The sequence below is a fragment of the Merops nubicus genome, unplaced genomic scaffold, assembly GCF_000691845.1.
Source record: "Merops nubicus isolate BGI_N331 unplaced genomic scaffold, ASM69184v1 scaffold2284, whole genome shotgun sequence".
NCBI classification, from domain to species: domain Eukaryota; kingdom Metazoa; phylum Chordata; class Aves; order Coraciiformes; family Meropidae; genus Merops; species Merops nubicus.
Window position 1 is genome coordinate 3,345 of NW_008606007.1, and position 13,642 is coordinate 16,986.

Sequence of the window (13,642 nt, forward strand, 5' to 3'; positions counted from 1 at the left end):
TGCTGCTCTCAGGAAGGTGGGAAGATGGAAGGGCTGCCACATTCACCACCTGCGCACACCTAGGAAGAAATCACAAGGCAATCAGCAAGAAATAATTAAATGCCAGCTATTTGTGGTACCTTCCGTTACACTCACCACCTCTCACACCTTGTCTGACATAAGGGCTGCATCTCACCTTTCCAGGGTTAGTCTCAGGGCTTGGACTCCCTGGGGTTTATCTCCTCTTTCCATCCATCACAGAAGGACCATCTTGGCTTTGGAAACTAGAAGTAATTCCATTTCTGTTTAGCTTAGAAGGGACCAGAGGCTGGAGTCACAGCCACTGAGCCAAAGGGAGCACCCTGCACACAGCCATCAATTTTCTCTTTTACTAATGCCTGAGAACCACCAGAACACATCTGCTACACTTGTCCTCAAAGGGCAGACAGAGAAAGGGCAACCTGCTGTTTTGAAAAGGTCCCCAAGTTCAACCATGACATCAGAAACATGCCAGTGAGGCAGCACGACAGCTCAGCTGAGCAGGGATGGGCAAAGATGGGAGAGCAAAGTCCTGCAAACAGCAGCAGTAAGAGCTGGGCCCCAGAGAACTTCTGCCCCTGCAGGAAGGATGGCAGGGAGAGGGGCTTACTAGAGTGGGGTGGCCTTCAACCTTCTCAGACTCCAGCAGGTGCTGTCCCTCCCTTGCCCAGGTCACTGAGGACAGGCACAGCCTCACCAGCCTCTCTCTAAGTGAGGTGGATGGCTGTGGGGAGTAACCCAGGGAACAGGCTGAGAATTGGCAGGATTTATCCTGCAGGACCACACGTGGGGCAACCCCAGCCCAAGCGGGGCTGGCAGGAAGGACGCTGTGCTCTGCGGTAACCTCCACTCTAAGGGCTTGGATGAACTGTCAGCTGAGACATACCAAGCAGCGTTCCCACAGGAATCTGCCAGAAAGGTTAGGAGCCAGTAAAGCTTTCCACACTCACTGTTGACATCTCACTAGGCAACTCCACTCCCCCACCCCAACACCAACTGCTCAGTAACTCACCAGGTGCCCTTTTCTTGCCGGGTGGTGTCCAGGCCCCTCTTGGCCTTCGGTTGACACGATCCTGACTGTGCTACAGGTCCACTCCGTGCCTCAGACATCCCTGGCTCTATCTGCTGGAAGCCCCAGCAGCCGGTTTGCTAATGCCACGAGAGAGGTTTGGGTGGCTTGGCAAGCTATCCATTTGCACCCTGTCCAAGAGGTTGACAAAATTTATGCTACGTTTCTGGTGGAAAAAGCCATTAGGAAATTGTCATCAAGTCAGTCAAATATCCCTCTGTGCTGTTAAACGTGGACATGGCAAAACAGAGGTTAGTATGCAAAGGCTGGAATCAGCCTTTGTTGCCTGTTGTGCCTCCAGAATCACCTGTGTTCTCACCTCCCAGAAATAAGGAGGCTGTTGATGGCCAGACAGCAGAACAGCCTGTGTGCAGTCAGAGCAGCCACCACCACCACTCCTCCCACCTCATCTTGAGGACAGGCTGCTATGCTATACTAAAGAGCACAGCTTACACTACAAGATGCATCCTGGGCTTTCACACTGACTTAATTGCAGCTCAGAACATTCAAAGCTGACGGTTTTTTAATGCCTCTCATTTGGTGGGACTCAGATAAAACAACAGTAATATCCACCCACGCCCAGTGCATCCCCAGTGGGACTTCTCTGGTCAGCTTCCTTACTTCTGGTGAAGTCAACAGGATGATCTTGGATGAAACTGCTAAAATCCAACATGTCACAGAAAGATAAAGATTGGAAAAGACCTCCAAGATCATCAAGTCCAACTATCAGTGCAGCACTACCATGACCACTAAACCATGCTATGCTTACACATTTTTTGAACCCCTCCAGGGATGGGGACTCCACCACCTCCCCAGGCAGCCTGTTCCAATACTTCACCACTGTTTAAGGAGAGAAATTTGTCCTAATACGCAATCTACAGACCTAAATCTTCTTGTTGATCACAAAGGCCTCTCCTACCAAAATATACCTGTTTCCAATCCAGCTGCTGCTGCACAAGCTTCCATGGAGCTCCAGGGTTTGCAGAGCTGTGCACATCTGAGGCACTGGCCTAAGTTTGAAGGTCTTTAGGTGTGAAGGAGCCTCAGCAGGAGACACTCACCATGCAGGACCAAGAGCACAGCATCACGTGAATGGTGCGGCAGAAACATATTCAACATTTAACATGCATTTGGAAAACAAAACACCCTAAAATTTCCAAGTTGGATGTTCAGCAAGCATTAAATCAATTTTCTTCTGGTGTAGAACTGCTCGTTCCCCTCCCTGCTGCACCTCTAAGAATTCTCATTCCCATTAACTCATTAAGAACTAATTTCTAAACCAATTTGATAACAACTTTATAAACCCATTTCAAATAAAATGAATAAAAAAAATAGCAACACAAAACCCGGTGAAAAAGAAAATGTCAAAACCAACTAGAAAGCAAAGAAATTTATTTCTGTCCACAAAAATACAGAATACAAAAAGGACACTGGTCCCAGCCTGTGAATGTACGGGAGACCAGGTCGCTGTGGCCCTGAGCAGAAGCTGCTCTGCTAATTCATGAGGACCTCCATCTGCACCAGCCTGGCGTTGGTGTCTCCTGATGTTCTGTAAGGGATCATCCCAGCAAACGTTATCAGCGCGCGGGCTTGAGACCGGAGTTGCTAAAAAAAAAAACAAAAACAAAAAAAAACAACAGGGGAAAAAAAAAAAAGGCAGCACGGTTATTTTAGCACCAGGAAGCCTCCAGTGAAAGTTGAGTGGGACAGGAGCCAAACGCTTGATTTTTCCAACAAGCAAATGTCGTTATTTCTCAGAGCTGCTCTCTGGATAATTTATCACTGCATGTGGAAGGAAATCAAATGATTTCCTTTTCCAGCCATTAAAAGTGTGTCAAGTTAACTTTCTGCTTAAAAAAAAAAAAAAAAAAAAAGAATCTATTTTATTTACAAGTGACCCAAGAAAAAACAATATTCAGCAAGACAGGGTGTTGCTGTACTGCAGCAATCTTGTCACTCCTGCATGAAGTGGGGTTGTCCCAGGGCAACATGATTCTTTCCCACCTTGCGGGAGAAAAGTGATGCTGCTGAGAGGCAGCATGAACAGTCTCCAAGCAAAAGCAGCAGAACCAAACTGGTGGTGCCACAGGCACCCAGAGGTCTCCAGCATCACCTACAACCCACCAGCATCCTTCAGGGCTCTTCTTTCCCTCTCACGACCAGCAGATGTACCGAGTACACTTGGAGAATTCTGCCTAATGTCACCAAGCTCCTCCTTGAGCACCAGAAGGCTACAGACAGCTGAAGAGATTTGGGAATGAGGGGTTTCCTTTGTTAAAGCTGCTAGTAAACTAAAAGGAAAATCATGCTGATAACTGGCAGAGGTCAGGAGAACACAAGGCCCCAATCTTTATGGAGCACTATGCAGGCTGATTGTTTTGATTGCTTGCAGTATCTTCACCTTAAATTTTCAGCATCCCTAAATTACTCAAAGATTCCACTGTTTAATCTACTGGCTTCAGGGAAAGCTGGAGCAGCTTTGGCTGCTGTGGGAACACGGGTGGTAATGATGACAGCAGCAATATACTAACTGGGAGGTGACTGAAGCTCTTTAGGTGGCTGGGAATGGTCATAAACACCATCCCTGATGCTCATCTAGGCAGTTCCACCCCTTTTTCAGGAGGATGTTAAAGCAGTCAGTTATTCAACAGCACCAGGGGAGCTTTGGAAGCTGCTCATGGAAAAGCTGGGATGTTTCAAGACACTGTCTATATGCTACTGCTTCTGCTGTACCAAAGCCCTTCAGCTTCACACACGGGGCAGGGAAGTGTTTTGTTTAGCCCCGAGATCACTGCTACTGAATATCCTGTTCCCAGCACCCTGTCTGAAGGACAGTTGTGTCTACAGAGCCCTGTGGCCTGGATGCCATCGAGAGCAGAGCTCCCACCTCACGCTGCATTCCCACCTGGCCAAGGATGGATCAATACCTGAGGTGCAGATGGCATGGCCATGCAGCAGACACACTTCTTTCAGGGGCTGGAGCATCTCTGCTCTGAGGACAGGCTGAGGGCACTGGGATTGCTCAGCCTAGAGAAGAGAAGGCTCTGGGGGGACCTTAGAACGCCCTCCAATACCTGAAGGGAACCTACAGGAGGGCTGGAGAGGGACTTGTCACAAGTGTCCAGTGACAGTAAAAGGGAAAATGGCTTAAACTGAAGGAGCGAAGGTTTAGACTGGACCTTAGGAAGAAGTTCTTCAGTAGGAGGGTGGCCAGACTCTGGACTAGATTGCCCAGAGAGGTTGTGGATGCCCCCCCCCGGTGGGGACTGGGTTCCCCAGAGAGGTTGTGAATGCTCCTCCCTGGAGGTGTTCAAGGCCAGGTTGGATGAGACCTTGAGCAACCTGGTCTAGATGAGAGGTGTCCCTGCCCATGGTAGCGAGGTTGGATGGTCTCTGGGGTCCATTCCAGCCTCAGCGATTCTCCAGTTCTCCCTGCCTTGAAAGCATCACATCAGCAAAGCTGAGACTGACCCAACTGCTGAAAGCTCCCAGGACAGTTTCCCCAGCTTTAAGGTACCGCCAATGCACCAGTGACTTCACAAGGTGGCCTGAAAAAAAAATCACTCTGTTCCAGTCACAGTCAACACTCCTAGTCTGCCTCCAAATCTGCTTCACAGAGAGGTTGTGGAATTACGTCTGACTGCTGCTGTTCAGTGGAGGTCAAAACGGGTGGTAGAAACAAAAAAAGTATGTCAAGGTGTCCAACCCCTTGGAATTAAAATATTCTCTGCAAAAACTCTCATTGTGACTAAGAAAGGCTTTAGAGCAGTGCAAGTTGCTGTTCCCCCTACCTGTTTGGTAGCAATGACACCAGAGCTGGTCTGTTTTTAAAAATCAAACCAACACGATAGGCTGCAATACTTCAGGAGGAACGAGCAGAGGTTTGCAGAGGTTAAGAGCAGCCTGGAGGTCTAGATGTTCTACTGGCTGTAATTACTTAATGAACGTTAGAGGCGCTTGTGATTTAGAGTAAGACCACAAATTCAAAAAAACCCAAAGAATTCCATTCCTTTCCTGGCCTAATTTTGCCACCGGGATCAGGCCCTTGGGCTGCTCTGAGAGTTTGCCAGCCTGGAGCAGGGCAGGGAGCGTGTGATATTGCTGTCACACACTCATGGCATCTGGGACAGGGCTGTCACCGCCACCGTGGCTTCCAGCTCTGCAGTCTGGGCTCGTGGAACCTCTGCCTGAGATCTGACAAAATGGATCAGGCCAAGAGGGACAGGACTTTGCTTCCTCATTCCCCAACTAATTAACGTATATACATTTTTAAAAAAAACAAAAAGACTCAAAACACAGCTTAGGTGATTTCATTCTGAAACAAAATGCATAAAACAGGCGCTGTGCCTCCAAATTCAAGAGGATTCAATTCACTCAAAAGACAAATTTAATTCATGTGTTCCTACTCTGGGGGACTCTTCCCCAGAACAAGCTTCAGACTTAGGAACAGCTCCTATCTCATGTTTTCAAAGTCTTCTGAGAAACAGAAGGGATCTGAATCTGTGTTCTGATGGATCTAGAGAAAACCCCAAGATTTCAAAAAGCCATTTGAGGAAATGTCACTTTTCACTTGCACTGTCTACCGGGCGATGCACTGAGATTGTTAAAAGCTTCTCGAAGAGCCTGATTTTCCCTAAAACTCGTTTCCTTGGGGAAAAAGGAAAAGCTGCCTTTTTCCTAGCAATATTCAAAAGAAAAAAAACTTGCCAAGCAGAGCCTGCAGACACTCATATCTGCCATCTCTGTTCAGGTGGCTGCAAGAATACCTTTGTTCTCACATCTGAGGCGTCCTCATTTCTTCCCACCACTGAAATCACCCAAGTTGCTTAGCAGACAGGGCAACTGATCTAGATTCCCTGCTCCCATAGTCTTGGGGGAAATTCTTCAGTGCAAGAAAAACAGGGCACACGTGCTAAAGCTCCTCACTCTGCCTTCCATGTGCCTGTGCCTGGTATTTTTCTGCACGTGCAAATGTTTAGGCAGCAGGGAGCTACAGGACTGTAGACTCTCTGTAGCTAATCCTACATCAGCAGGCTCATGCTCCCTCCTGATCTGTGAAGTCACACAGCTATTCTTTTGCCACCTCCCTGGCTGCAGGCACAGCAGGCACTTGTCCCTTCTGATGGTTATGCACAGATTTTATCACCACAGCTCCAAAACCCTGTGTGTCTCCAACAGCACACCTGCAACCTGCTGCCATGAGATCCCACCACAAGGCCAGAAGCTTGAGGAGCAAAAAAAGGACTTCTCCACACATGTGGAATTGAAGGTGGGAGAAGCCTGAGCAGCGCACATCCCTCACAAAGCTGTCAATCCAAAGCACAAGCATATCTGTGAGGCAGGAGCCCAGAACTCACCCCCAGAGTGCAGCCCAAAGACAAAAGCCGTAGCACTGCTTGAGCTTTTCACTTTGATGGAACTGAAAAATGCTACAACTGAAAAATGCTATTAAGACTTTTACCAATATTGCAATTTACAGATCAAAGGGACTTCTGCAGATGACTAAAGCCTGGAATAAATCTGGCTGTGGCCCAAGTTGGTTTTCCTTCTCAAAAGGAATTGATATTTCCTAATCTCTAAGAAGGGATGAGTGGCTTGGCCTTGGTTTTCAAGTGCCTGTGGCAGCTTTCGCTTAGTAAGAGCTACAGGATCAAACCCAACAACAGCTAAGTCGAGAACCCTTCTGCTCAGCTCTGCAGGTTGACAGGTGAGTGCCTGCAAATCTGGCTGTGCCCTTTCAGTGGTGCCTATGCTGAGGCTTGATGAAGGCTGGGCTCCTATCAGTGGATGGGAGAATGCTTCAGCACCGACTCCAGCAGTCAAGTCCAACCCACCACTGTCAGCCCCTGAAACCAGGCAGCCAGACCAAGCACCACACCCCTGGATCCAGCTGTCCACGCTGCTGCAGCAGCAGGGGAACAACACTGGCCAACTGCTACAGCCATTCTCCAAGGGAATGTTCTCGAGCATCTTGTGGACACCAAGAATATCAGCCCACATCACTAGAGAAGCAAGCCAAGGAGAGCAGCTGAGGAAGGCCTTTCCACCAGAAATCAGTTTTGCATGAACAGGGCACTAACTCCAATGAAAGGAGTTGAAATCAGGTGCTTGAAAAACAACAGCCCCGTTGTCAAGGCAGTAACGCCAACCACCCTAGAAAATACTTGTCTTCTCTTGCTAGTAGGTGGACATTATGGTGTAATACACCTTAATTATTCCAATGCCATTCAGAGCAACATCCTCGCTTCACACAAAGCTGAAGTTGCAAGAGACTAGTCTCAGGATTCTAAGTAACTAAGAAAGCTGAGTAACCAGGCAAGTAACCAAGCAAGTCAAAAGCAAAGACCATTAGGATTTGCAGTTATTTGAAGTCAAATTCCTTGAAATCGGGGGAAAAGGAAGTAGGAAAACTTGCCAGAGAGGGAGGATTATCATCTTACCGAGTCTCTGTCTTCCATCACCCGCTGGGGTCTGGCAGGAGTGGCTGGGCTCATGCCTTTCATCCTCTTATACTGGGTGAATAAAATATTCATGGTTGCAAGCAGGACCTCAGATAAATTGTGCCTGATCTACACAAGGAAGAGGGGAGGAAAAAGAAAAATGGACATTTTGCAATGGAGAGGAGCTTGACAGAATCGTTACCCTTGCTATAGGGCATCAGAAAGCTAAGCAGTGATAACTCTGGTTGATATTTATTCAAGTAACAGTCATACATTGAACAGCTACCCTTGCTGTGACTGCACCATGGGCAAAAAGTGACCCAGCATTTTGGGACAGACATGCTCAATAGCTGCACCTTCATGTTTGACAGCAGCAGTTCAGATAAACCCCAAAGCACCTGAATAAAAAAAACATTCCAGAGCACTCCAATACACACAGACACTGTCTGGAAGATGCATGACCCTCCAGTTAGAACAGTTCAAGAGCAGTAACAGCCTTCCTTTATGCTTCTTCTGCTAACACCCGAACATATGAGTTCCAGACACATACCTGAAGGGAAGGAAAAAAGACCCTACAAATACTGGTTGACCATTAAGAGCACAGAAGAACCAAGTCAAAAACACAATTGAAAGCTTTCAATATTACGAATCCTTGAATCAAAGCCAGTAAATTCAGAGAGATTCAGATCTGCAGATGCCTTCTGCAAAATGGAGACAGGATTTCTGGGTAGGGAATTCTAATGTTCCAAAGAGCAGCAGTAAGGAGAAAAAGTTGTAAGCCAAGAGTCTACTTGTATGAATACAGAATAATCCCACCCTATATCCCTGTTAAAGAAAGAACAACGACGATGAGATGACAAGGTTTTTAAGATCCTTTTATCAGAGCAAAAGGCTTTTTTTGAAGCTAAACCCAAGAGACATTACTTACTTCATCGCTGAAATTCCGGAAGGCAGCAACTCTCTCCTCTACACAGTCTTGGCTAAGAGGTACGAGCTTTAGGCGTTCAATAATCTTCAGAAAGAAAAGCAGGAATCAGGATGGATAATCAACGTTTTCTGCACCATATACTAATGAAGTATGTTATTGTAGTGTTAATGAAATGCTTCTGATTCCATCCAAGACAAATCACTTAGTTGTTATTTATTGGTTTATCTCCTCACTTTGTTGAGGAGCATGAATATTTTGTTTCATCTCTACAAAATAACTCAAAAAAACCTTCCCGATTATCAAGCAACAGGGAAGAAACATTTTTAAATTCCTATACCATCGCGGCACCTTCTAACTTATTAAATATAATTTCTTCTTTTAAGTGATGTTATTGGAGACACTCTGTGCTTTCAAGGGCATTAGGAAGGCTGTGCTTTAAACAGAACTCTCAAAACTTACATCAAAGGCCCTGTCAATGTGACCAGCGTGATATTCATCAAAAAACGTGATTAAGTCTAGCAGAAGGTAGAATGTGGAGTCCACAGATTTCTTTGCACTTATCCCCTGAGCTTTGTACCTGAAAGAAATTGTTTTACAATCTTATTGTACAAAATGGCAACCGTTTATAAACGTGCTTTTGCAAGTCTTGGAAGCAGAGACATCAAGCACAAGGACAAAAAGCATCTAACAAAGGACAGCTTTAATTTTCCTTAACCAGGAGGCAGAATTTTCATGGGTTGGGGGCTTTTTAAAAAAAACCTTTATTCCCCTTTCCTTTTCCATCAAATGCAGCATTTGCTTCCTTTTAAATGTTTACACTTCCCATATTCATGGGGAAAACAGTGCCAGGAACCAGAGTCCTGCAAGGCGAGCCCTGTACGAGCATGTTTAACACGCTGGCTTACTGCTCTCCAGCACAACTGCCTCCTTCAGGCAAGAAGTTAAGGCTTCAAAATGGATTAGAGGCTTCTGCATGCTCTCTCTAGCTACGCTTGCTGGGAGATGAGCTGGAGGGCTGGCTGCTCTCACTCATAACAGCAGGAGAGCAGAAAGGAGTTCCTGCCTCAAGGTAACAGTGCTCAAGTGCTTGGTACACAGCATGTGCTGGTGCTGCTGCAGAGGAGGATGCCAGACAGGCTCTCAGCCTTTTCTGTTGGGTGTTTGCCCTATCGCAAAGCCACCCCTAGAACACAGAGAAGGAAAGCTGTATTGGCACCACGCTCTCTGCAGTAGGGTCCAGGAAGTAAACGTGTTACATTTAATTCAGCTAATTGGAATCGTTCTGGCTTTGCAGTCACGAAGGTTAGTGGCGGCGAAGTGGCATTATTGACCAGGAATATTTAGAGCTCTCGTACAGATCAAAGCAAGTAGCAAAGCAAAGCCTGTTATGGCCTTTGCTGAAGCTTCAGCTCGAGCCACAGGTTTAATTCTTCTAAATGTCTGCTACCAAATGAGTCTCTCATCAAGTCAATAGGGCAGCAATTTTCACTCTGGCTGCAGCCTGACTAAACGAGGGAAACACTGCCTGAAGGAGTGACTGGCAAGTGCCACTTGTCAGAAGGAGAAAGGCAAAAGCCTCTGACTGGAATCAATACGTTTTTGTATTTGTTTCCCCAATTTCAAAGTACCAGCAAGCATGCTTGGTTTATTTTTATTTTCTCCCCATCAGAATGGTTGAGGAAAAGCAGGAAGATGATTCTCACAGGTACACACATTTTGCTCTAGTAAAATACAGGAATTGTCCATGGTAAGTCCTGTGACAAGATGCACCAAAAGATGATTTAAAAAAAAAAATCCCAAAGCTATTTTGCAGTTACAGCCTTTCAGAAGCAGGTTATTTCTAATTTCTAGCTGCTAATGAAGCTCGAGCACTGACAGCTCTCAGATCCATATTCTAATTAGCTCACCAACACTGCAGTGACATTCCTTTTGGTCACGTCCATCTCTCTCTTTTCTGAGCATCACATGGCACCTTCCTAAAGCAACAGGCTTTGGAAACAAGGTCCTCTGGTTCCCTTAGCCATATACACACCTCAGCTTAAGTGCTCCCTTTTAAGCTTTCATTACAGCAGCAGTGAAATGGAGTTTTTGGACAGCTACTGAACTCGTCACTTTGCTGTTACAACTCAGAATTACTGGTTTCGTAGCTCTCTTTGAACAGTGCTTCAAATGAGTCGTGTGCAAGGGCCCTGCAACTTTTATGATATCTTGCTTTAAAAATCATCTAAAACATACAATTCATTATATTTATTGCTCCTTACCAGACTGTCTCCAGCTAGCAATCATGCAATTGCTTTTTCTTGATTCACCCACAGATAAAGCTTCTTGGCAAATGGACCTGACCCACTCCTGAAGATTATGTTTCTGGTTTCAGTACTACAAACCATCAGGAGCAGGACAGGGTAAATTCTGACCTTTTCCCTGTCCTCCTGAATGCATTGCTGCAGATTCCATGGTCCAGCCAGCAGAAACAACGTCAGGAACTAACAGACATCACCCAGTCTTGCCCCCTCATCTTACCTCTCAGCAATGGAATGAGCCATGTTCTTCAGCCTCTCTTTGTTTGACTGGGGAGCACCAATCTGGGGAACCACGGGACTGAGAAGCTTGTTCATCAGCTCTAAAACCTTGTCAGGGTTCTGTAGATATTGGAAGTTACACAAGGAAAAGGGGCAGGATGGGACTTAGTGTTTTAAACTCACTGAAAAAGCACAAAGGTCTTAAGCAGTGATGCCTAGTCCAAGCTCAGAGACGCCTCCCTCCCATATATGGTCAAGAACATACTAGCTAGGAGCAACACTGTTGCTGGCTCATGCAAGAAAAGTGTTTTCCCCCTAATTTTCCTCTACAACACTGGGTATAGTTGTATCTACTTGCACAAGAGCACTCACTATAAAGCCCAATCATTTCAGACTTCATCTATGAAAGTGGAAGAGCACACTCCAGGTAAACAACTTCACTAGCCACAATAAAATCACTCGTGGGGCAATCACTTCAAAAGAGGTCACGCTGATCAAGAACCAGGTTTTAAATCAGAACAGGATGGAGCACAGTTGGTCGGGGTTTGCTCCCTGAAACCCCTCTCCACGCAGCCAATGGTTCTGCTTTAACAGCAGCAGAAAAGACCTGCTGGAATAAGTGCAATTCCATCTCCAAGATTAAATTTAACCTCCTAATCACCAGGAGAATGTTTGGGGAAAAAAAGAATTAGCTGGTTTTATATCTAAAGCACCACACAGAAGATACTTACCTTTGCAAGGTCATAGAGTTTTGCAGCTTCTTCAAACAATCCTTTATTTTCTGCTGCAGAAGCCACTTTGTTAATAATGGGTTTTGTGTCACTTGTGAACTTGTCTATTACTCCAGGCTGAAGAGGTGAAACAAAAAAATGGAAGAAGATAAATCAGAATGCTTAAAAACTCCCGAATACTCTGTCAAGGCAATGAATATTTTACATGTCAGATTATGATTAGAATGGCCTGTACATTTCCATGGGAACATGCAAAAGGGACATGGTAAAAATAGGAAGAGCTCTTGTGAGAGAGACTTTCTCCAAAATGGAGTTAGCACTGAGACACCCATGGTTTCCAATTCATTCAAAATGACCTAGATAACAGGTGAAAATCAAAGTTATTTTAAATACTGATGACACATTACAAAGGAAACAAAAGATTTCAGCATATGATGTCCCAGAGTCTCCAGGGATGCTCTTTGTGTATATTGGCATGAGAGGTTGCAAGTGAAATCTTACACAGACAAATGAAAGGGTGACAAAAATTATAAAAGAAACAATAAGCACAAGTAGAATAGGAGGGCAGAATAATCAAGGATATCTGGAAAGGATTTTACTGTAGTTGAGGATGTAAAAATAAAGCTATATAATCTAGAATTTATTTTTAAACTAGGATTGCTGGTTCCATACCAAAGAAACACAAGAATACACAGTTACAATTAAAAGGACTTGAGGAAAGTCAAGACAACCAGATTCACCACTAATGGTATAAACTAAAAACTATCTTACAAAGAACTGTAAAATAAAAAAAAAAAATATTCTCAAAGATGCCTGAGTTACCTTGCTCTTGTGTGTGCAATCTCACTGCTTTTAAACTGAGAAAACAAAAACAGCTAAAAGAAAATCCTGACAAATATTTTTCTTCTTTCTCCTTTAAAAAAAAAATCTTAGTTTAAAATATTCTGGATTCTGCTTTACACAAAGCTGTCAAAGTTGTTACAACGAACAGAAAAACTTCACTGATTACATAACATTTTAACATTTTACTTCTGGATTGCTTCTTTTACAACAGAAATAAGTTCCATCACAGCTAAAAGTCGCTCATCTTTGACCCCATACTTAATATAGAGAGGGCAGATCAGTTGTGGCTATGCCTGGGGTTCGTTTGCCATTGCTCCCTTAATTATGAGAATTTTTAATGGCTTGTTATACATTTTTCCTCCAAGGTGAATGAGGAAAATGCCATGTAGTTTTCACACGCCCACCTCAGTTAAAAGAACAATGTCACACCCACTGCAAAGCAAGTAATTTTTCCTAATTGCTTTTTACTAATATGTACTAAATTCCATCTCCTACTGTGCAGACGAAATTCTGGCCTCACTTGAAGTTACCTGGTGCCATTTGTTTCTTTCGTTACATTGGCTGTCTACAGGGACGTAGTTTGCCCTATGGTTCCTGACCTGCCTTCTGTTAGGGTAGGCCACAGAGGATTTTGTAAAATGATCTCATACTTGAAGAACTTCTAAGTATTCAAGCTAATCATTCAGCTACTGAAAAAAAATGAAGAAAAGCAAGATAGTCTCTCATGACTACCTAGGAAGTCACATATGCTTTGTAAGTTTTATGTAAAATATAATCAGAAACAGTCAACTCACCTTCCTGCTACCGTCATTTTCCAGCTTTCCAAGAATCATATCAAACTATATCCACCCAGATGGAAAGTAAGGGAAAAAAAAAGGAAACAGAAACAGAGATGAATTGCACATACTTCACAAGGTATTTACCAACTACAAAGATGAAGTCATGGATCAATGAAAAACTGCAATCGAGGTCAAAATTCTATAGATAACAGGCAAAAAGCCATTATTAAATATCTTAAATGTATGGCCATTGTGAGAGCTCCTGTCATCTAGGTCTGCAGCAGGCAGGAAGAAGAAACAACTTTTAAGACTGTC

At 44.6% G+C, this 13,642-nt stretch overlaps 1 protein-coding gene across 1 annotated transcript in view; it reads right to left on the bottom strand.

Moving 5' to 3' along the window:
* Positions 1 to 2,463: 2,463 nt before the first annotated feature.
* The window catches only part of NUP93 (nucleoporin 93kDa), a 76,174-nt gene continuing 64,995 nt past the window's right edge, over positions 2,464 to 13,642 (bottom strand). Inside the window, exons 15-21 of the mRNA XM_008939482.1 lie at positions 13,343 to 13,387; positions 11,706 to 11,822; positions 10,976 to 11,094; positions 8,915 to 9,032; positions 8,456 to 8,539; positions 7,528 to 7,656; positions 2,464 to 2,692 (exon numbers count right to left, since the gene is read on the bottom strand). Of these exons, the coding sequence (XP_008937730.1) occupies positions 2,582 to 2,692; positions 7,528 to 7,656; positions 8,456 to 8,539; positions 8,915 to 9,032; positions 10,976 to 11,094; positions 11,706 to 11,822; positions 13,343 to 13,387 (723 nt within the window). The 3' untranslated portion in view covers positions 2,464 to 2,581. The remainder of the gene's footprint in view (positions 2,693 to 7,527; positions 7,657 to 8,455; positions 8,540 to 8,914; positions 9,033 to 10,975; positions 11,095 to 11,705; positions 11,823 to 13,342; positions 13,388 to 13,642) is intronic.